Below are 24,516 nucleotides of genomic sequence, written 5' to 3'. Positions count from 1 at the left end.
ACCCCCAGGTTTACCACAAGTGTCACACAAAGGGGACAAGCACAGCAATACTGGCTCAGCTAATTAATTCCCAATCAGCTCTGGAAGTTCAGTTTCCCACCAGCCAAGCCAGCAGCTCAGTAACCACTTTCTCAGCAGCAAGCAGGAGCGAACAAGCAAAGCACTGTTGTGAGTCACCCTGTGAACTGCTGATGGAGAAACCCTGCACCTATTTGCACCTTCCCAGCAGATCCACCTCTCTGCTTCTCTGGTTTCCTCCTTCCCTCCTTTCCTCTGACCAGGGCTCCCAAGAGAATCAGAGAAGCCCAGTCCTCCCTTGTAATCAGACATGCCTTTGCAGAATACAGCTGGAATTACTGAAACATTCCTAGTTTCTTACAGCCCTGTCATCCTTCCTGCAGAAATGCTGCTCCAACACTCTCCCCAGCATTTCTGCTCTGTTTTTCCATTTGCTGGAACAGGATCTATTCCCTGTTTGCACTTGCCCATGAGCCAGCAGAGATCTGAACCACCAGATCTAGAATGAGTCACACAGATATCTGATTCTGGTAAACTGCTTTTGTTTAGTTTAAAGACACGCAACCTGACTTACCACTTTTCCTGGTGCCTGCCTGTAATGTGCTTATTGTCACACACATAAAATTAACTCAGCTTAAAAATAAGTTAAATCACACTGCCTTGATGTACCTCTAGAGAACACTGCTGTGTGCATGGCTCAATTATACACCCTATTACATGGGCATTTTTATCATAGAGCACTGAGAAGAAATAGCAGTTACCTCTCCCTTCTTTGTTTCCCTTTTTTCCTTTTAGTCCTTTAATTACTGGTCTCTTTCTGCAGATTAACCTCACAGAGCTGTGACTGTTTCCCATCAGTTTATCAGAATTATTTTTAATCTGAAAGATGAGAAATATATTTCAGTTAATAGTCTTGGCTGAGTTTTTGTTCCAATTTAGCTTAATCTTACTCTACAACTGACAATACTAAAGTAAGAAGCTGGAACACAGCAAGTACTTTCTGATGGACTTCAGGAGTATGGCTTCTTTTTTTCCCTACAGTAATTTCACATGAATTATTGTAAATTTACTTTTTTAAGTAAGTCTGTCTCCATGCCAGTGGTGGCACGAATTCTATTTCAAGCAGCATTTTGATTCAAGAGCCTAATATTTTAAAACCTCATTCTCCAAAAGCCAGGTTTAAGATCCTTAAACTGGTTCACAGACTCCTGACAATCATCTTCAAATGACTCCAGCCTCCCCCACAACAGCACACAGGCTGTTTATGCAGCAGAGAGCCAAAACCAAGGCACAATTGTCCACTTTCTTAATCAAAGTTACTTAAAGCATAAAGCTATGTACAAATCTAGCAGAGAGCTGTAGGATAAAATTTCACAGAGTAAATAGAGGCTCAGGTCTTCTAAGCTTTGAGTCTCTGTCTTCAAATACCTTCAAAGGATCTACTTTTTGCAAGCAGTGCTTTGTCTCCACAGGTAACCTTTACCTGGATGCTAAAAACCCTTCTTCTCAGCCTGCATCTCTATCATAAAGTCTGCCTGTTCTGTGTCTGCACCTCCAACAGTAGTTTGTAGTAGTTCATAAAACTGCTCAAAAGCCAAGTCTCAATTCCTGGTTTTGTTTCCAAAGACCCACTGCACTCGTTCTCATAAAAACACAACTGCTTGCAGCATGTTACAAAGCTTGTACATCCCTGGGTCCTGAACTCAGCAGAAGTCACACTCACTCCAAGAGAAAATTTTACAGTTGTACAGAGAGATATCTGGAGAATAGAGCTCTCCAGAACCATCTGAAATTTTCAGAACTGGCAAATGAACTGGGCATCTCCTGCCAGCCCAGCACAGTCCTCACCAGTACAGTGCATTATGCTGGGGAATCACCCACCACTCAGGCTGAAGTGATGCATTCTCAAGCTTCCTTGATTTAATGGTTTTATTTTTCTTAAGAATACCTCCAGAGGACAGAGAGACACAGACATTTCACAAGTCTTCACATTCAGTTCCTTCTCTGATCCTTTAAGAGAAAGAAAAACCTGCAAACAGAATATTTTTAGGAAGTGCCAACAATGTTCTCAGCTCTGGCTAGAAGACAGTCCCTGCCCCAAAGAGCTTCCACTCTAAGAGAGAAATACAAAGATGAGGTTCACAGGGAAAACAAGGAAGGTGACAGAGTTTGTCATGCTGCTGGTGCCATACATGGAGACTGGTACATCTTTTTGTGCTGGCAGTCAGTACATAGACACTGAATAGACCATTGCACATGACAGAACATGTTCTCTCTGAAGGTGTTTGCAAGGCAGAAGGTAAAGAAGCTCCCAAGAAAGTCTTCAAGGCAGTCCTGTGATAAGGAAGGCATTTGTTCTATATAGCAATTTTTGCCTATTTATACCCCTCTTTTTTTGAAAAAAAGAAGAAAATAAAATTGCAGTTAAGATGCCAAAAACATTCATCAAATCAGTGGCCTTACAAAAATAAAATTTTCAAACAATGTGTTTCTGAAATAAATACCAATAGGGTTGGAAAAAATAAATACATGTATCCAAGCTATCTTGTTAAAACACAAAAAGGTCCAATTCCTTACTGAAAAGTAGCCATGGAGTCCAGATTAGAGCAGCAACTGTTCAGAGCATCCTTCTCTTACAGTAACACAAGAAGTAGAATCCCAGGCAGCACAGATTCTTAAGGAAAAAATTATATATATCTATATATATATAGGACTCTGTTCCTTATAAGAAATTACAGAATGTTTTCATCTTTGCTGAATGACAGAGGCTAAAAAACAGTGTTCCATGATATACCCCTGCTGAAATTTTCTGGTACTTCCAAGAAGTGAGAGACTAAATGTCTTTCCTCTTATTTGAGGGGGGGGAAAGCCTCATCTGTGAACTTGATTGCTTGTGAACATGTGTGTATAGTTCCCTGATTGATCCAAAAACTAATCCTTCTTAAAAATACTGAGTTAAACTTCCTCCCTCTCCCCAAACAGCAATTCTCAGGTATGGAAACAAGACATTTTCATACAATGCTCCCTACAGAAGGACAGTTCCACCACAGGGAGCCAGGGGCAGCTCGACCTCAGGCAGGAGACTTCTACTGCTTGGGAACACAAGCTGCACCAGTTTGGGATGGTTCAACATGAAATCAATGTTTCCATGGCAGCACCTTGGATTTCAAGGGCTAGTTCATTGCCCTGAGCTCCTGCAGTCAGGAGCCAGTCTCAGTTTGGCCGGTAAGTCACAGTGCTCTAGGTAACAGGAGGCAGGGTACCCTATTCCCCACTCTCATAAGGCAGCCACACCACTCCAGAAGATCAGTTTCCTTCTTGAAGGTTTCAGTTTTTTGTGGTCCTGTATGTCCTCTTACTTTTAAAATTGCTTTTCTACCTATTTAAAAGGAGCAACATGCCCAGATTAACAACAGTGATGTCCACAATGCAAGCTCTACATAGGTTTACAATGTACTGGTCATGCATAAACCCCTACAGAACCTGGCAGGCATTTAAACATTTAAATTGATGGAAGATCAAACTGCTAATGAACAGACTGCTGAATGGACTGTAGCCAGCTTGAAATCACTGGTAACTTCTGCATCTGATGTCACAAGACTTGAGTCATGACAAATCACTGGTCGTCTACTTTAGCCCTTTTTGCTTTCAAGGAAAGGTGCTGCAAAAAACAAACAAACAAACAAAAGAAAAGCTGCTTAGCACATACACAATTAGTAACATGTTTAACTAGAATGCTTTCAGTCTTTAATCCCACCTTAAATAAATTGTTATGCAAAGACCACCCTTCCCAAGATCTGCTTGTTACCGATATAGCTAAAATAAACCTATGAAACTGAAACCCACATGTATCCCAGAGTGTTATTCTGGTTTGGTATAAAATAAAATCTTCTAGTATTTCAATACCAACTGCAAGCATAGGAACAATTTCCACTGGAAGCAAGTTTGCAGGTTGTGAAAATGCACAAGATGTATGTGCTCCCAACAACACATTTGCACGAAAACTAGGAGTACATACATAAAGTGCAAGATTTTAACCAATGCATCAACAATGTAGTTGCAGTTGCATCAGACCTTTGAACCTCTCTGCTCTTAAAGGCATAGAAAATTGTGGAAGAAAAACATGAAGTCCTTTAAAATTTGAAATGAGACATAATTTAGTGAGACCATGATCAAGCTGCAGAAGAATGTACGTTAACACAGAATCCTATTCAGTTGTAATTTGTTTTTAACTGGATACAGGAATAAAAGTTCTCCTATTTCTGGAATCTCTTATTAGCAAAAAGATGTACCCTTCACTAGAAAAAGGGTCTGAATGTCTATAAATTAGCATAAATTGGTGTGGTTTGTAATGGCTTGCTTATTCAGAATTTACATGTGTAATTCAAAGCTTTACACAAAAGGAATATTTCTGATTTTTAAACATTTCACAAAGACATCCAAGCCTTTTGGTTGATAAGGATAACTGACAAAACATGAAAAGATAATTGTCCTCAAAAGCAGCCCTGTCCTCCAGAGCTTCCATCTATTTTAGGATGAAAGCAATGCTTAGGTCATACTGCAAACTGAGTTCATCTCTATCAAATCAAAAGGGGCAATGGTAAAAATCAGGTTCTGATGTAATTTCAGAGAATATCTACAACAGTAGGAGCACTAACCTGAAAAACATGTTCTCTCAGTCAGGCAGATAACATATTCAAGACAAGTTGTCTTCACTTACAAAAAGCAATTCAAGTTTTGCCTGAACAAGTCATTGAGTCACTAACCAAAAGGAAAACCTCACCCCAAAATTGAGCCTGTGGAGGGTTCATATCATAATGGGTTGTTGTGTTGTGTATGGGGTGTTACAACATCTAAATATGTGAGTCAAAAGGACTAATCATTCCAGGAGCACATTAGATATAACTGGAACACTGGCTCATCTCCTTTTTATACCACACTTGATGAATGTGTAACAGTAGCTAAAGACTCCAGGGTCTGCCCTACAGGAGTTATTACTGCCTTTGCCAAATGTGTTGCAGAAAAAAACCAGAAAATATTCAGCTACTTAGTAAGTGCATTTATAGGTAGAAAGTGTCTGGACAAAAGAGATCAATTATCCAAGCTCAACATTAAAAAGAAACACTTTCTCACATCAGTTACATGGACTGATGTCAATGCTATTGAACACTGCAACTGTAGAGGTATGTCCTAAGGTGCAACATGCACCACAGGATTTTTATTTTCTCCAAAAAAAACAAGGAAGTGAAAGAAAAAAACAACAGATTCTCAGAAAAAGTCAAATAGCATAGCAGATGCATAAATCAGAAACAGCCATTTTTTGCATTATGCTGCTCATATGCATGAACAGCTCTCTTTGTTTTGCAGAGGCCTGACAAGCAAGTGCCTTTTCTCACTTGGTAATCTGGAAATACTTCACTGATTTAGAATATGAAGTTTAGTAGTTATTAATCTGGTAAATTCACATGCAAGAACAATTTGGTAATCTTGCCTGTACGGTATTCACATGCAATGTGGTATCAACAGATCCAGCATAACTAACATTTAGATAATATTTAATACCAATCCAGTTCTCAGAATGGCCAGCGAGTAAGTCTAGATTGATGCACTCATGGGGGACAGAGTTGACAAAGGATGGTGGCAACTTTCAGAAGATACTTATAAAGTATCTTCTGAATATCACACAGTATATCACACACACTAGAATTTTCAAAGAAGGTTTGCACAAACAGCAGCTGTTCTTTGCCATTTCAAGTTTGGGCAGATGAGAGCTGATTTTTTTGCAGTAAACATAAATAATGCTCACAAAAGGGCTCAGGATTTGCACAAACATTTGCAAGGCATGCAAAGGCTGCTTTAAAATTATTGCACAAAGTATGTCCACTGCCTAGCTATAGAGCTGCTCAGACAAATGCTTACTAAGGGTCTATATCCAGAATGGTTGAAGGTTTAATTTACCAGGGACATACTATTTTGTGATTTGAACATGTGAACAGACATGAACAGATCACGTCTGTTGGCTGGATAACAGGGAAAAAGTCTTCGTGCATCAAGTTATTATCCTCTTTCTTTAGATGAAAACCAACCCAATGGACAAAACCAAACAAATTTTTGTACCATTAAGTAGAAAACAACAAAACATAAACACTTTAAAAGTTCAGATACAAGAGCTGCTGCTGCAGCAATGGTACCGTTTGGGCCTTATGCCGATTCCGTACCGTTCCTTGCTGGTAAAAATGAGGTGCCAGTTCCAAGAGCCATGCAGATTCCACAGCAGTCACATCTCTCATGTAATATTTAGCTGTCTGTATGACTTCATTGTACACTACCCTGGGAGGGAGAAAGGAAAAATAAATGTTTATTATAAAGCAATAAGTGAGGGAGACGATTAACAGCATATTAAGACAGTTTCCCAACAATGCTGCCAAAGGAGGCATTTACAGAGTGACAGGAGTGACTTTAAGTTATAATACAGCCCTTACCTCTTTCCCTCTGATTGTTCAGAGTACCCTACATTAAGACAACCTTTAGACTGACATTAAAAACCTCTTCACATACTACTAGAACATGTGGACACAAGGTATAAAAGAAAGAATTATAATGGGGCCAAGAGGGACTCCTAACAGATGCTCTGGAAGACAGAACATGAGTTAGTCCATGATATCTTGAGGATGGAGGTTAAAAGCACCAAAAAGTCCTGGGCCCATAACAAGTGGTGCACAAATCAGGGCATGCCAGTCCCTAGGGCCTGTCTGCAGACAAGCAAGATAAAGCTGATTTCTTCTTCTAATCCTTAAGTACTACCAGAACATCTCCTGGTTAGTGATTTAGAAACAGATAGCCGTGTGGACTCAATCCCTGCTGCCAGCATGAACCGGTTGTCAGCATGGGCAACCTATTTCTGAAGTTACCCTTCAGCAGGGAAAGTCATTTTCACCAAGGAAGCACAAACCCACGCACTGAAGCGTTAGTCACCAACCCCTCAGTCATGATCTGCCTGCTATACACAGCAGAGCTGCAAACCCACACCGTTTGTGGCCTCTCATTAATTGCTATTTTGCTCTCAAAAGCAAAGAGGAAAGAGTCCAAAATTATCTTCTCTGCCAGATACAAACAGAGACATACCAACTAATGCAACTAAAGAGAAATCTGAGGAAAACAAACAAGAATGAGAACATGTTTTACATACACTTGTAACAGACAATTGAAGCCCTCAGTATAGGATGGTTGCCCAGGCAGTAGTAGCACTGAAATCAGGGTTGCTGAATAAGTTAAACTCCTGTCTTGTAGGATGCCATGAGCCAGCAGCATCTTTAGGTGGTAGTGGCAATACCACATGGCCTTGGAGGACCGTTCTGTGTTTGTTCTGCAACCCAGGGGTCAAAAAAGAGAATTTTTTTCCCCCCAAAACTCAAGCAATAAAGCTGCCACCAACAGCAAACAAGCTGTGAAGCACAGAGCAGCATTAAGGTTTTGCCAGTCAAGACTTCCAGGAAGCTGCTTCCTGTTCTGCTTCTCCCTCATAGAAGGGAGGTGGAAACCTGATAATCTTTGGGGTCCCTTTCAACCTTAACCATTCTATGATTCTATGTCTGGAAGTGTCCAAGGCTGGGATTGAAGTTCCATACTGATGGCACATCATCTAAAAGCTGAGCTCTGGAGGATGCATATGCTGGAGCAAAGAATTCTGCCAGAACTCTCCTCCCACTGTATCTTGTTCATACATTTCATCTCAATTTATTCCTCTTACTGCCTGTCACTTTCCCATAACCCAACATCTTTCAGGATGTTACTTCTGAAATTTTCTAGCTTACAGTAGGTATATTTGCAAAGTATTCTTTGTACTATTTCAAATAAATTGTGTTTTATTTTTAATAGCAGCGACAGGAGTTTAAAAGAAGTGGCAAAACAGCAGCAAATCAGGCTGTTTCAGTGGCAAAAATTACTTCAGCTACAGTCTGCTCAACTCAGCCCTGAGGAATTGATACAATGAGCTGGATTAATGTTTATTTGGTGAGCAATGCAATTGGTGGCTAAGCTCCAATCAGTTACTCTTCTGCAAACCTATGCACCAGGTGTAGGTGTCCAGTTCATAGATAACAAACAACACTGGCCAAGTTTATCCTTCAGAGTCTCAGCAACAGGCAAAGAAGGACAGGAGTCCAAATACTCATCATGCTGATCTGATAGCTAAAAACACATTTCTGTTTGTTATCTGAGCATCTTTGACATGCAATATGGTAATACCCCAGCTAACATGAAAGTACAACCAATTCCTTCTTAAATCTGCTAGACAGCCCTAACTTCTCACATCACCCTTTTTATATATATGTCCTCTCCTAGCAAGCCACTTGCAGTTACTTCAGCAACTATGTGACAAGATACTTCCTTAATAGGCTTAATAAAAGCAAATTAATCCTAGTTCTACCTAGGGTTTTTTTTGACAGTTACATGTCACTCTGTTTCCCTGGTTTATCTGGATACTGCCTAAAGTTGCAAAGGAAATACCAATTGAATTCTCTCTGTGGGACCAGTGACGTTCTTCATCATTCATGAAAACATCTGGATGCTGAGAATATCTTATAAAGATCACAGAACAAGTGAAAGCAGCTTTAACTTACCAGCGTGGAGGCTTCTCTGCATACAACACTGATGTGGGGTGGATATGAAGTTCATGGTCATCACGAATAGTCCTTGAAAGCAAGATACTATTTCAGACTGTGCATCTATTTATTGCTTAATGCTTGGTTCCTTCAATCCCCAGCAAGAATGTTAATAAAAGGCAACAATGAAAGAGCTGGAGCAAATTAAAAACATTTGTATTTAATGAACAGATGAAACCAGGCTTCAAGCTTGGTCAAAAGGACAATTGGTAATTTAATGTCTTAAAGAGTTCTATCTACATTAAATGAAAAAAGGAGTATTTCAGGCTCTTATTCAATGCATTGGGAGTGCAACAACACGGTTGCATTATAACTGGACTTGCTCCTATGAACACAAGCTAATTACTATTACAACAGCTTCCCATTATTGATCATTTTAATTATTTATATTTGCCAAAGAGAAGAGGTAAACATTGAAACAATTTGAAAATACAAAACTTCAAATATTTAGTAAATCAATCACCATGTGTTTCTTATTTCAAGTGTCTAAAGAAGCAGCTGTTTGTTGATTATACTTAAATTTATTTAGTCAAAGGAGCTTTAAACTAAGCAACTGTCGTAACAAAGTTATGTTTTTACCTGTAAGCTCCAGTAGAGTGGAATTTAGCTGCATTAGCAAAGAATCCAGAAACTATACACCTCAAAACGGGATCTGGATCACCTGGAAAGAAGAATTTTTCTGTAAAACGAGTCAGTGGAATGGCAAAAATCCCTAAAATACCACTTATTAATCTCAAACAACTTTTCACAGTGCATCAGGCTTTGACAGCAAAGACGAGACCAACAAACCCTGTGCTCTCTTTTAACTTCAGTTGCACAGCAAATCAGAATGACTACATAAAAACCAGTGCAGCCAATGGAGGCTCCATGCAGATAGATCCCTGCACAGTCCTTACAGCAGCCTTGTGTGGCAGCCAAGCATTGAGGTCTGGTTTTTCAGAGCAGTTAGAGACAAGTGCTGAGAACTAGTCATGCACAGCACCACTGGAGATCAGATCCCAGTGACTACACATCATTTGCAACATACCAGAAAAATGGCTTCTTGAAAAGTCAAAAGAGAGAACAGAGTGATCTATTTATAACTATTTTGGTAAACCTGTCCATTAAGTATATAATAAATAGTTTCCTGTTGGAAAGCTTAACTAATGAAGACAGGACTAAGAGTTAAATGTAGAAGTGGGCTAAAATGCTCTTCTGCAGACATCTTAATGAAAAATGTATAGTTTTAATTAGCATTATTTTTAGGCCAGGGAGAAAAGACTCCAAATGTTACGAGAAAAGTAGGAAGCAGAGTGACAATCTGGAGACTACCTTTAGTATGTATTGGACAACAGGTAAAAAAATAATGTCACCTTCACTGGACTTCTTTGGCACTTTAAAGCGGACGAGGAGCTTTTTCAGCTGCTCTCTTACAACAGAAGCTCTAACAAGCCCTTTGTAGTTCAGAAAGTGTTCCTGACACCACTGAGAGCTCTTGCTGTGCTGTATAGTGAGAAGAACAGAAAAAAATTACAGTAAGATATCATCAGTGTAATAAAACCCAATGTCTTGTGGACGACATAGCCTTGTTCTACTTTTCTTCTCTCTCCTGCACCATTATTTATTGCAGTTTTCCCTGAAAGTTACCTATTTACACAGCAACTAGCAAGGGTAGTTAGTGCCAGTAACTACAAAACATTTCGTACAGCTTCTAAACAGTAGCACAACAAATGCTATGGAGTATTTTCAAACAGATGTGCTTCATTTCTTCACATGTGGAGAAAGAGAATAGCATGGGTCACTCCAGTCACACATCTCATAAACTAGGCTGTTATCAATCTCAAAATGTAAACAACCTTTCTGTACACTGTTTTCATTGGTCTTCTCTATGCAAAGAACTATTTCTCCAGAAGCCAGCACTTTCTCCAAAACCCTCCACATGTTGCTGTTTCTAAGATACTCAATTTAAAGGGCCAAATCTCATTTGGTGCCTGACTGCTTTGGAGCTGGGGAGAGAGAAGTCATATTTAAACACTTGAATGGTCATACTGCTTCAAATCAACACTGTTGCAAATCTGTTATTACAGAAGTGCTTTATAGTAGCAAAATATACTTTTCCCAAACAGGCAAAGCACTTCAAAATCATTAAGTAAAACCTCAGCTCACAAAGAAGTATTAAGATTGGTGTTAAACCTTAGTGTAAGTAGATAAGGCAAATGAAAAAGAGGATATGATGATCAATGAGGCATTTTATAAAAAAAGACTACTAGGCTCCAGAGTCCTTGTAAATACAGTTGTCTACCCATAAGACCTCCATGCTGTCCACAAACCAAATTATTTCTATTTGCTGTTCACAAGAAATACAGAAGGTCTGTGGCAAAATAGATCACCCTCTAAAGCAGAGTTATCACTCAACAGACTTGGTAAGTTCTCAGCTTTGAGGATGCTATAACCAGCACTTCCAGAATCAGAACTGAGGACCTCAAGTTCTTCCCATTCCTGCAAATCCACATACACTTGAACTGACTTACTTTGACAAAGGCTTCATAAACATTAAGCATAGTGAGATGATCACCTTCTTCCACAGCAAACTTTCTGTGGTGCCTGGCCTGGAGAAGAAGAAATGTATTTTTATAGGTAGGCTGATTTTTGCAAAAATTATATCCAATACTTTCATTTCCCATCATCTCCATATTTCCTATCACTATCCAAGTCATACAGGGTAGTTCCTCTGGCAACAGCAATATTTTACTATCCTACCTATATTCAGGAGCACTTTTAAAACTGAAATTAGAAAAATTAACCCAAAATGAGCTCCCAAAATCCAAGAGAGGGATGTGTGAAATTTAGACTCCTGCTACCTTTAAAGAATTTGCTACATCCTAATACTTTCTTTTTTGTTCCTCTTGAAAGGAAGGGGTGTTTGGGGAGGATGTTTCTTGTTGTCATAAGGAGGCTTTTCACACTAGTAGAAGACTCAAGGTTCCCACTGTTATTCAGTTCCTGCTTTTACCTACAACCAACACCTGCAGTTAAAAGTCTTTGTTTCATTTTCATACAGACTTGCAGTCTGTAATAGGTGTCAATAACATACTTGGCAGAAATCCAAATACATGGCATGACCAAAAAGAAAATGAGACATGATTGAACTTACAGCTTGAGCTTTTTGATTTGGAGGGATCACAAAGATGTTTTGAATCTGCATCATGGCAGCAATTGTCAGAATCTCCTGGGAGCAGCCAAAATTTCCTGAGGAGTAAGTGGAGAAATTCATTAAATAAAATCCTCTTCCATTCCACTTATCCCCATACAGAATAAAGAGGAAAAGAAGCAAAATATATTTTTATAGAATTAAATATGCTAAACTGCTGGGGGTTTTTTATGTATAACAGTGAACATTTTTAATGCAGAATTTTAGGCAAATCTGTTAGACTTATGAATCAGTGTCTTAAATGTGTTACACTGATTATTTATTAGAAGCCCATGAGTTTGACCAATTCTTTTCACTAAATACTATTCCAAGACAAAGCGTAGTCTGTTTCAAGTTGAACAAGTTTCTGATACTACACTATAATCACTAGAGGCAACAATCTCTCCTCAATACAAGACTATGAAAAAAATACCTGATTTTCCTTCTCCTACCTGACTCCAGAAGCATCTTTGCAAACATAGGATTCAAAGGAAACTCTGCTATTCTCATGCCAAGAGGCTCTGTTAAACGACAGTGCATATCCAAACCTGCAGCAAAGGAATAAATTGAGGTGTGATACAGGCAAAAGCAGCACAGAAAGTCTTCTTTAGGAATTGAATGTGTACTAAAGAGCAGAATTAAGAACTAAAATATAGCAAATACACCTAAGAATTTCTGAATGTATAGTAAACTAAGCTTAAATGCATTTCTTAATATTTGTTTACTCTCCTATGGGTCACTGCTATTATTATTATTTTCTTTAGCATACGTAAGCACACAAGTTTCTTAATTTTGACAAAGTTACATTTGTCAAACGTAACTGACTACTGACAATAATTTATAAAACTTGCAGCCAAAGTCAATGAGATGTCCAGGGTGCCTATTAGCTGATAGACTCATGCATCTCCTTTGAAAGTACTTAGCAACATCTTTGCTCGTGGTGATGGGAAACAGAAGGACTCCCAATGAGAATTAAAAAAGAGCATAATTATGGAACAGGCATAATTGTAGAAAGAGAAAGCACCACTGGGGGGTGGGGTAGGGTGTCATTTTTCTGAGTGACATCAGCTTAGGTCATGGAGAAAAATAATTTAACTTTAATATAATCTAGAGATGTAGAGCTGATGAAGACTCTCTACAGTTTAGTCTGCCTAATCAATAACTGAACTGCCAGCCATGGTCCAATTGTGGCTGTTCTTACTGAAGAGGGAACAGGACAGAGGCAGCCCAGCTTGCTTTTCCATTCCCAGTTGTCACTGAGCAACCTGCACGTTCACCATTTCAGCTGGGTGGCCTCCTACAGGCAGACACCTGCAGTGAGGTTTTACCCATGCAAACCACTGGGTCATCTTCTAATCTATGCTGATATTTCAGAGAAGGACTTAAGTGGAAAAGCATTTCCACAGCAAGAGGACACAGGAAACAATAAGAAATCGAGTACAGAGCCAGGAGACAATAAGAGCTCTCTAAAAAAGGCAGCAAAGGGTTAGAATTAAGAGAACAGAAAACTGCAAGTAAGCCAAGATGTATGAGGTAGGACCAAGAGGCAGAGCACAAGAGAAAAGCTACACTAGGAGGGACTAACTAGAGCCCAGTAACAGGACTCTGGGGCTCTGTAGATTGCATAAATAACCACAGCAGAGTGACTGAGGAAACACAACTGAGGCCCACGTATTATATCAACATATTTGTCAAACTGTGTGGTGGCAAAAAACCACAGTTGTACTTCAGCTTCACAGAGCAGAGCAAAACCACAAATCAAGTCAAGGAACGAGAACTCCTATAACTCATGTCAGCACATCTAAAACCAAAGATACCTCTACCAAGGTTTTATTTCCTTTATTATTTGATATGATACTGTCTCACCTATTATGATAATATATTAATTCACTCACCACACCCCTGCACTGTTCAACAAAACCTAATAGATATTTCACATAGTATCAAAACTTTTTCCTCAGAAACAGGTACAAAAGGCAGCTCATGTGAAATGATGAAGTAACATATTTAAATACAAAGTCACATAAACTGCAAAAATTAATGTATGATAGCTTTCCTTTGACCACTGCAATATGAGAAGTTTACGTGCTACCACAATTAATAGCTTAGAATAAACTCTCATCTACAGAAAGATAACTGGGTTCCCAAGTAGGAAAAAAGAGAAATTGTCATCTTTTTAACTTTCTACTGGTGCATCAAGCCAAAATAATTTGGCTTCTGCTGAATCCAACAAATTTCTGTGCAATTTTGCATGGATATATTCAGCTTGTGTACAGATGTCATACACAAAAGATCTGCAATGAATATAAGTTTGGAACAGTAATCTCAGAAGCAACCATTGTGTGTGTGTGTGTATATATATATATATAGTTGAAATCAGAGATCTTCAGCTCCACTTAGAAAAAGATACTGCAAAAAAATTTATTAAACATGCTCAAGAGAGTTTATTCAAGTACAGTGTCACTAAAATGTTTCAAGTAACAACCACCAGTATGTGACAGGCTAAGAGATTAAAACATTTTATTTAAACTTAGCTAGAGTTGTTATTTCTGATGGGTGACAACTTAAAAACAAACCTTCAACAAAGTCTTGGATGCAAAATAAAGCTAAAAATAAAGCCATTTATGACTTGCTTATTTATCTCCTACATTATCCTTAAAAAAAAAATTAACTCCAACTGACAACTCAGGCTTTCAAAGAGGCATCAAAGGAGAAGGCTGAGAAGAGATACTCTTGATATAATCAGTTTGCATCACTAAAAACAAAATAATCAGTCTAAGGCCAGCGATGTGTTTATTCAACAGAATTATCTCACCCTTAAGAGCATCTGCTCTGCACCAGTTTCTCTCTTGGCTCCACACTAGCACACTAGGATTCTGACCCTACAGGGCACATTTGCATGTCATTACAATGCAAATTATGAAATATGTGTTCTTACTTGCATAAGAGAAATTAAATCCTTATTGCACCTGCAAATGGTTGGCCAGCTTCCCCTCTGCAACTTATTTCAAATCTCAGTAATAAGCCACCTTAAAATGTTAAACTTCAGCAAAAATTGGAGAGTGAATCCGTGTATCACACACATTTCTTTCCATCTTAAACAACAACATCAGCACTTCTCTGCTTACTACAAAAGCTGGGCAGCCAGCAGAGTAACAGCTCAGTACTTTTCTCTGAAGCCACCATGAGCATAACACTTTTGCCAAAACATCAAACAGCAAATAAGTCAGTTTATTGACCTTTCCTCTCCATTTCCCTGAGGCGGTTTTGGCTGTGAATTCATCCTTGCAACATATTTCTGAGCCACCAGGAAGGTCCTTGTTCCAAGTGAAACCCTCGTTTGCAAGATGGAACTGAATCAGCACAGAGCAAAAGCATGGATGAGCAGAGCTCCATGAGAACAGTAAGAGTGCAGACTGCCACAAGTTACAACACAGCATTTATAAGTGATGTAGAAAAAGCCACAAACCTCTGGAACCTTCCAAAACTTACACAATCTTTTTTACCCTTCCCTTTAAATTTACATTATGGAGCAAATACTGTTAAGTTTGAATGAACTACAAACGCTGAGTTGAAGTCAGAGTTTCATTTTGTTTATTTGTTCTTGTGTCACGTTTCTATTTGTTGCATTCATAGATTAAACAGCTGTCAAAAAGCCAACAATGTAACAGTTCTTCTTAAAAACAAAATCAGACATCCCACTCACCACAACAAACAGGAATTGAAAACTGTGCATAAAAGCTTTACTACACTGTGATTTGAGTGTTAGAAGTATCCAACAGCAGGTATTGAGTAAAACTCAAATGAACACATTTGGAATCATAGATAGAGAGAATATCTCATGCTGGAAGGGACCCAAAGGGATCAAGTCCAACTCCCTCTTCCTTCCAGGACTACCTAAAACTAAACCACATCACTAAGAATGTTGTTCAAACTCTACTGAATTTGAGGATCAGCTGTGATGAGTAATTCAGAGAACATAATAAAACCAGATACTCTATTGTACAAAAGTACTTTGAATTATGCTTTTGGGGTCTGTTAGAGTAGCTTTTTCTTCTTTTGATTAGAAGTTTGTGTGTAACTGTTCATTTGTGCATAACCAGAAAGTTCAACACTAAAACTATAGCAGACTCTCTTTGCCAGCTGCATGCAAATGAGCTCACCCCTATGCTTTCAAAAGCATGAAGCACTGAAACACAGACACTGAGTGTGAGAAATATAGCTCCAATCCATCCAGGAGGAAATGTGCTGCCTTAAGAAACAATCAAGGTTGTTTGTTTTTTTGAGTGGTTACACCTTGTGTTCACAGCTAATAGAATCGGAACTGTTTGACTTGCTACAGGCTTGAACTTTTTCTCAGCTGCAGGACCAACAACACTAACATCAACAGCACCACACTACACAAGGTGTAGTCTTTTAGCTATAAGCCAGACTACATTCAGAGCAAAGACACAAACTACAACTTAATTTTAATACTTTAACTAGATTAGTTCTTAATAACTTTTGTCAGTCATACCTTCAAAATCGTATCAAGGAGAAGGTCTGAAAACTAAGATGTGACACTTGATTTCTAAGCCACCAGGAAGCATACTCTCTGTCAGGTTTAATTCCAGCCCCCTCCCAAATTCAACCATCAATTTTTTAAACATTAAAATGTTTAGACAGAGTTCCTGCACACTCATCAAGATCAGCTAAGGGATGTAACACGCTAATAGAAAAACTTAAAATAGATATACTACACTTTTTAAGACTGACCAAGGAATAAACAAAGTAGCAATTATACTAAGCTTGCTAAATTCAAGGTTATTACCAACAGTCTGACCTCAAAAGAGATGTCAAAACTTTACTTTGGACTTTTTTTGCTTATACTTGCAAGTGCTACATGTTTCCATCACTGGTATAGTAGCACAAAATGAAAGATCACCACACTAAGCACTTGAGTATCTAACAACTTATCTAAGTTGTTACCTGGGTGCAGGTAAATCTAGTGTCTAACTCGTGTGATGGCTAATTAGTGTCTGAATTCCATTTATGCCCTCATACCACTCTGTAAGGACTGAAGAAACACAGAGGATCTGCCTGAGAGCACCAAGCCAACACCCTCTGAGCCCTGTCCCAGCAGGGACAAAGAGCTGGTCCCTCCCATGAAGGTGCAAGGACACACACATGAGTTAAGATACCTATTTGCCCAAACCAAACAGCTAAATTGTAGTTTATACTCTGTGCATTAGATGTCCAATTTCTCTCAATAAGTTATTGCTGCCTTTATTATCCTTACCTGTCTGAAGTAACCAGAGGAAAATAAAGTAAATTCAGAGGAGACTGAAGTACACTTTAAAAACACACTAGCACAAAGTTTCCACCAGTCAAGGCTGTATTTCCTCTTTCTCAAAGCAGAGAGAGCAGATTTGACTAATGTCCATCCAATCACCAAACCCAAACTAACAGGGTTTTTTTCATAACTCCTGTAACATAACTATAAATAAAGCAAAGTATAATATTCTCACCTCCTAAAGCATACAGCAACTCTAAAGCTTGCACCATTGACTGTGCAGGAGGTGGCTGTGAAGAAAAAAGTGCATTGTTTAAACTTATCATCATAGAACACAGGTTTTCGCAGAAATTCTTTTATCTTCCACTTTGGCAAAATCCTGAAGTTCTATCCATCTAACTTCTACTTATGCTGAACGAAGAAAGAGCCCTCAGGCTCTTCCTATAACTCTTCCATGACCAAACCACCTCCCAGGCTCAGCATCACCACTAGGATGCTCTCAAGATCTGAGCTAGAAGAGGCATGCTTGCTTTGCACACAGAGATGCCAGTGAGGATCAGAACAGTAACTTAACTTTCTCTTGCAACATCACCATACTTATTTTTCACATCAATACAAGACTAGCTAGAAACTATGCAGAAAGCACGTCTAAAACTGGTACTGCTCCTTTTAACAAGACTGACAAGCAAAGGTTTACTTCTGTAGATACCATTTTTTTTTCATATTTGCTAATAAATTCAGTGCAAAGCGACTATTATTACAGTTTTGCAAAATCTCAGGAGTGTGTCTTTCTAGGCCTTTATCAACACTCCTAACAGCAAACTCTACAGCACCAGCAGCTGTTGTTTCTAAGTTGTCACACACATTACTTGCACTAGTTGATTCCCAAAACTGTACTTTGCTGACTGATAGTGAACAACGAGTTATGCTTTCCAAATTAACCAGGCGGTGGTTACTGGTCAATGGCTCCGTGGGTTATCAACAAGTCATCTTGTGATCCTTCTTCACACTACAGAAGGGTGACAGACTTTACAGCCTGGGACTCACCGAAAGGAAGGGGAACCTGAGCACGTTGTCAATTCCCAAAGCCTTCAGCTGCAAGATGACAGGTGCAAGGTTACTGCGCTGCATCTCAGGAACTGTTGACTTGGGCAACTTCTCAAAGTCCTCCTCTGTGGTGGGAGAAAACAAAGCTCTTGGTGCCTGGGCTCCACCTCACTGTATGCAATCAACGTGGTAGAATCATACGCACTTCAAGTTAAAATTATCAAGTATAATACTTAATAGGTGTTAGAAGGACTCAACTCCAAGATTGTCTTTCTCCAATTACTGATTTCAGGATAGTTTTAAACAGAAAATTCAGTGGTTTTGGCTGCAGTTTGGCTACTGCTTTGGAATTAGCACGACTCGGTAGTTGACCCATCTACACTTCAATTTGAAATGTTAAAAGTTCTTCACAGAAATCTGGAAATGCTTTCTCTTCTGGTTTGATATTTTTATCAAAAAATAAAAGGCAGTGTGCAATACTACAGAAAAGCATTTTTTTTTTAAATAAGAGGCAAGGAAAAGTTTAAAACCAGCATGCTTTCAGTACCAGAGTACTATGAAACAGAGGCCACACAAAGTTTTCCCTCAGTTTTCTGAAGGATTTCCAGAGTCCACTGCTGGACTCACAGCCTAAAGGAGATTTTAGTCACAGAAGAGAGCATCATAGGTGGGTATTATAAATTGAAGCAACTCCTCAGAAACCAAAATCATGTAAAAACAAACTTCTTAGTAGACATGCCACTCTGCAAGTTGCATTAACAGGTTTGCAAGTGCTAACAATCACATAGTACCTACCCTGCTCAATTTGTGTTTCTGATTCACACAAGGATTTAGTTTCCAACACCCAGCACATATGAATAATATATTTCTAAATAAGCCAGAGGAATAAAAGGGAAATTTCTATCTGTTGCTGAAAGAAAAACCACAGTTTTGTTCTCCTTAACCTAACACTACAACGACTTTTGTACAACAAAATGGAAGTGCCAGCAAGTTTCCCTTCCCTACACACCAGATGACTGACCTGTATAGAGTCTGTAGCACTTCCCGGAGCGGTTCCGTCCCGCACGTCCTGCTCTCTGGTTGGCTGAAGCTTTGGACACAGGCACCACCACCAGGCATTCGATGGCTGTTTTGGGGTTATAGGCCCGGAGCTTCACAAAACCACAGTCAATTACAAATGCAATTCCATGAATTGTGATGGAGGTCTCAGCAATGTTGGTGGCTACGATCACCTAAAGATAGAGAGACAATGAGAATATTGTGACCCCCCTGGTCTCAGTTACACTGCCAAGCACCACAGCATCAGGACTCAAATCCAAGCCACTTGAAAGATCTCAGATGCACTAGTTCCAGCAGTCACACTCTGGAGCTCAAAATGACAAGGACATGCAGCAGAAAGAGCTGTCAGCTTGCAATAAGGCCAGTTTTTACAGCTTCACAATCACTTTCTCATTCAAGTTTATTCTCTCTTCATAAAAGAAGAACTTGGCAGTGTTTGCAGAGAAAACCATTAACTGACTGTAAATCAAGTGTTCTCATGTAGAAAACCAAAAATATTTTCTTTCTGCCTTGCAGTTTTATTAAACTATTACCTGTAACACTGGAGAGGAACAGAGCAGATTAAATGTTCCATGTTCAGAGATATATACGTGTGCTAAAATATTAAAAAACAATTGTTCCCAGACGACAAAGGGAAATTCAATTCTTATTTCACCTGAAATTAAAAAAGTAAATCTTGGAAGGTAATCAACTAATGTCATATCCTGGAGAGAAAAGAAGAATTTATTCTCAATTATGTCCAACACCAGGTGAATGCTTTTACTTGTTAGACTCCAGCAGACACAAGAATAACAACTCACTCCTGTACAATTCTGTCAGCTCATCTCAGCCCCAACACAGGCTTTGCCTAAGCAGAAAGCACTAACCATGACTGAGAATATAGTTCTGTGACATTAAATATGTGAGCAAGACTTGCAGAAGTCAAAACAAAGCTTTTTTCTACTAAAATCAAGCAAGTTTTGTCTTGTTTCTTAGGTGAAAACTTAGCACTTGCCCACTCTGTCACTAACTTTTCTATTACTGGTGGAAAACAGCCATAGACACTTAGATCACAAAAAGGAATAAAACCAGGTAAAAGCAGAGGACTTCAGAGTGTAAGAAGCTGCAACTAGACATAGACAAACACAGGGTTCTACAAAGACTCTTGAAAATTGAGAAGTTGATGAGGTAGACAGGAGAGTTAGGAATGATGAATCTAGGACTGATCAGAGATGAAAAGGGAAGCCAAAGACCACGCTCCTGGTTCACAGTCTGAAACCTGACAGGCAGTGTTAGGAGACGTAGGAAGTCTCCCTTGGTAAGTGTTTACAATAGTCTTATGACACAAACATGATATGTACACTCTGTGAAATGCAGACACCCTTCTGTGTGGCAGAAATTTAGAAGACAAGACAGCCTTACCTTCCTGACACTGTGAGAAACTCTCTCAAACACCTTCATTTGATCAGGAGAAGGCAGCCCAGCATACATGGGGAGAACACGGAGGTGTTTTTTCATTCCAGTGCGAGAAAGGGCCCGAGCCTGTTCTATGAGCATAGAAACAACAGTCTCTACTTCCTCCTAGAGCCAGAGCAAGGCAGGGGGCAGAATGAGAGAGGTTGCATTTTATTATCACATAGCTGTCACCACTGTACAAAAATATCTCAATATACTTCTAATTGTTCCAACAGATATTCTTGTCAGATACCCAATTCACTCACTCAAAGTCAAATCAATAACGGAGATGAAGAACTTATTTTGAAAGCATGCAAGATGTTATTGAAGCTTTTCAAGGTAGCTCTTCACTGGAAGAATTATAAACTACCTTCCATTTACTCTTCTTGGCTGAGAAGTGAGCTGACAGATATAAACAGAGCAGAAAAGAATGGTATATTTTTGTCTCACAGCTATTTGTTTTTCTGTCAAGGACTTCAGATGTTAAGCTAAACAAATGAACATTCCCTTTGCCTTGACTATTAATGGTGATTCACTCTCAACTTTGTAGGTGTGACTAGCACCAAAACCCCACATACTGTTGTACTTATTAACATGGCTGAAAAGCATACAGCATTAAATGAGAAAAATTCTCATCCAGCACTAGCTTTGATACATCCAGATCATAATTACTTTTTCTAAAAATCTTTCAGACTGGCTTCATTCTGCTCCCATCAATGCAGAAACGTTTGTCATCTTTAATGAGATTAAAGTAAGCCCAGCTAAGGAATGCAGGAGACTGAGGTGGTTTTGCAAAGCCCACCATACAGTGCTGTAAAGCAAAAGAATTGCTTCTGTCTATACCTGGCCAGTTAAAAATGCCAGTATGTCACCATCATTCTCCATCTGGTGAATTTTCATTGCCGTTTCCACAGTTGATTTTATATAGTCTGGAACAGGGCTACAGGGAGAGAAAATAACAAGAGACATTAGCAGAAAAATAGAGAACAGACTCCTGACTTCTAAGAGGAACTAACAGAGCACCAGCTTTTGGACACAGCTCAGCCACACCAAATTTAGTTCATGAGGCAACCTTGAGAATCAGCCTTTAGCAATTCATTTGTTTCCTTTGCACCAGAGTAAGCTTAAAAACATGTACATGGCTCTAAGTAACATCCAGATGTTTCCCAAATTGAATGTTACAAAATGATGCAACAGTTGCACACTCTCCTTATGACTGCTGACAAGAGCACACAGCAACTCACCTCTGTATGTAAAAGATGTCCACTGGAAATGTTCTCCCCTCTACAGTAAGGATCACACTGGTGTCTTTGCTGGGGTCACCAGTATCGTTTTGATTAAAGAAATCCCTGAATTTCTACATAAAAATAAAAACAAACAAACACACACTTCCAGTTTGATACTTGAAAGGATTGAAGGAGAAACCTAAAGACATAACAAAGTTTAATTACTACTATTTGGGTGTTTTCCTGAGAAATTTGACAGTATTTTGAGAAAGTTCCTATTTAACAAATTTTAAAGTATGATTTCGTTGCCTTCCATTCTGCCTGAGATTCAGGTATTTAGTACAAATACACTGTCTTGCCTATTTATTACTTTGAGAAGCAAAGACTGAAATGAGGTGTTAAATTAATTAGACCAGCTAATCCAGTTGGGAAAAGCATAAATACAATTTTTTTACTGAATCTACAATGCTAGTGAACTCAAAGCTCCTGTTAGTATTTTCACATTAACTGCAAACTGTTTGAAACATGTGATTTCTAGTAGTCAAAAATTTGCCAAGGCAAATGTGATGTTACCTAATATACAGAGTACATCGGAGTGCAGGTACTAACAAAGCACAGCATCCTGTCAAGAGTTATGGCATTTGATATTTACCACCAAAGTTAATCTCAGTACACCTGAGCTGAGCTACAAGCAAGCTTTCTCCACCACATCTCATGAAGGACACAGTGGAGTTAGGAGAAGTAAAGAGAAAAGCAACAAACATTATAAAGGAGATGGGAGCAGCTGCCTTCTGAGAACTGAAAAATCTGGGAATCTGCTTGGGTTGAGAAGACACCCAGATGAGGGTTACAGAATCAAAGGTGACAGATAAAGTAAATGTAAAACTGTGTTGTTCAGGGTTTTTTTTGGGGGGGACCGTTTAAAAAAAACAGAATCACACAAAACCCCCCAAAACAAAACAAAAAACTCAGAAACACAAAGAAACCCCAAAACAAAGCCCATACCACTGGAACTAGGAGGGTTAAAGTAAATTAAATAAAGTACTTTGTTCTATAGCAGATGGCAAACTTCTGAAAATTGCTCTTACATGATGTCCTGGAGTCTTACAGCTTCATCAAGCAGATTCAAAGAAATTAAAAAACAGCAGGTCCATAAACACATACTAGAAGGAAACAGCAGGAGTGTACTGTCCAAGATCTGTGCAGATGCTGAAGCAGCTCAAAAGGAACAGACCCGCAGCAGGCAGGCTCACATGCCCTCCCTAAACAGCATCTACTACTGTTGCTGCTGCTACAGACAGAACACCAGGCTGGGTTAAACACTGCTCTAATCTGGTAGAGCATTTCTTCTGTGCCCACTCAAAATTAAATTAACAACCTTTTTAGTAAGTTACATAAGTTTCCACAGCCCACATGTCAATCAGGGGACTAGCAAGATCTCACTGAAATTAAATCTATTCATTTATTACTTATTTTTACTCGTCTATGGTTGCCTCAAATTATTGGTTTATTGGTTCAGCTTTGCTTTGCTGACAATGTCTCTTACTAGACCAGATTAAGCCAAGATAACAGTATCAATAAGAGAAAAAAAGGCATAATTAAATGAAAATCAGATTAATATTTAAATTCACTTCCGAAAAAGCTTACTAATACAAAATGAAAACCAAACACAGCAACTTAACTACAGCAGATTTTTTTTCCTGTTCTCTTTCCTCTCTTCTTCACCAAAGAGCATAAAAGCTTCACAAGAAGCAAGCAGCACAGAGAATGATCTATATATAAACAGAAAAGAAACTGCCACTTAAGGTCATCTCATTTCAAACCAAATCTCTGAGCTATACCTCTGCATCCAAGGTGGCTGAAGCCACAATCAGCCGAAGATCCCCACGCTTCTTTTGAACCTAGGATAGAGACCAGGAACAAAAGTAAGAACTATCTTCTAAAATATTAGGTTAGAACTAAGTTTTAGAGCGTCCAGATTACTTTGAAACTACAAGACAGCTGATGAACGGAAGCACCAATATCAACCCACACATCTAACAACCTGATGACTGGTTGGAGTTCTAGATGCACATTTTAAGAGTAGTCAATCTGTAATCATTATAATTTACCCTTAATTTCTGGTGGGTGCCAACAACAACCCCCTGTCAGATCACTTCACATAATCAGCAGCAGCAGAATGAACAATATCTGTTTGCTAGTACCATCTAAGGAGACATTTCACCATCTGGGGGAGGCCACAGAGGACCCCAAGAGTCAGATGTCTCAAGTAAATAGTTGGGTATGTACAACAGGCTGTAGCATAAACGAAGAGCTAGAAACCACCCTCTCTCAAATGGGTTCACCAACATTTTTAACAAAAAAGGATGAAAATGAAAATGGTTACAGAGAACATTAAAAAACCAAACCTTTTTTAGTAAGCCAATTGCAATATCTGTATAGAGAGTCCTCTCATGGGCTTCATCCAGCATAAGGACACTGTGAATAAAGCACAATGAGATTTCAGAAATGGTTTGATTGAACCTGGAACTGGTGTCTTCCTGTCTTCTATAACAAACATTCTTTGAAATCTGCTGTTGGACTTCTACTACTTACATCCACTTAGAAAACTGTAGAAGTTCAAAAAAG

The 24,516-nt window shown here is 38.9% G+C and overlaps 1 protein-coding gene across 2 annotated transcripts in view; it reads right to left on the bottom strand.

Moving 5' to 3' along the window:
• Nucleotides 1–1,933: 1,933 nt before the first annotated feature.
• Nucleotides 1,934–24,516, bottom strand: part of DHX35 (DEAH-box helicase 35) — a 30,202-nt gene continuing 7,619 nt past the window's right edge. Inside the window, exons 7-22 of one of the 2 annotated variants that reach the window (XM_051633260.1) lie at nt 24,297–24,366; nt 23,730–23,789; nt 21,907–22,019; nt 21,506–21,602; nt 20,630–20,788; nt 19,191–19,401; nt 18,170–18,294; nt 17,358–17,412; nt 12,303–12,398; nt 11,815–11,909; nt 11,192–11,269; nt 10,034–10,163; nt 9,261–9,342; nt 8,640–8,711; nt 6,210–6,348; nt 1,934–3,679 (exon numbers count right to left, since the gene is read on the bottom strand). In XM_051633260.1, coding sequence (XP_051489220.1) covers nt 3,635–3,679; nt 6,210–6,348; nt 8,640–8,711; nt 9,261–9,342; nt 10,034–10,163; nt 11,192–11,269; nt 11,815–11,909; nt 12,303–12,398; nt 17,358–17,412; nt 18,170–18,294; nt 19,191–19,401; nt 20,630–20,788; nt 21,506–21,602; nt 21,907–22,019; nt 23,730–23,789; nt 24,297–24,366 — 1,627 coding nt within the window. In that variant the 3' untranslated portion in view covers nt 1,934–3,634. The remainder of the gene's footprint in view (nt 3,680–6,209; nt 6,349–8,639; nt 8,712–9,260; nt 9,343–10,033; nt 10,164–11,191; nt 11,270–11,814; nt 11,910–12,302; nt 12,399–17,357; nt 17,413–18,169; nt 18,295–19,190; nt 19,402–20,629; nt 20,789–21,505; nt 21,603–21,906; nt 22,020–23,729; nt 23,790–24,296; nt 24,367–24,516) is intronic. The other variant, XM_051633261.1, reaches the window with a different exon arrangement.

Source organism: Apus apus, chromosome 15 (genome assembly GCF_020740795.1).
Source record: "Apus apus isolate bApuApu2 chromosome 15, bApuApu2.pri.cur, whole genome shotgun sequence".
Classification (NCBI taxonomy): Eukaryota; Metazoa; Chordata; class Aves; order Apodiformes; family Apodidae; genus Apus; species Apus apus.
Note: the sequence above shows the minus strand (reverse complement) of the source record. Positions and strands in the feature narration are given on the sequence as shown.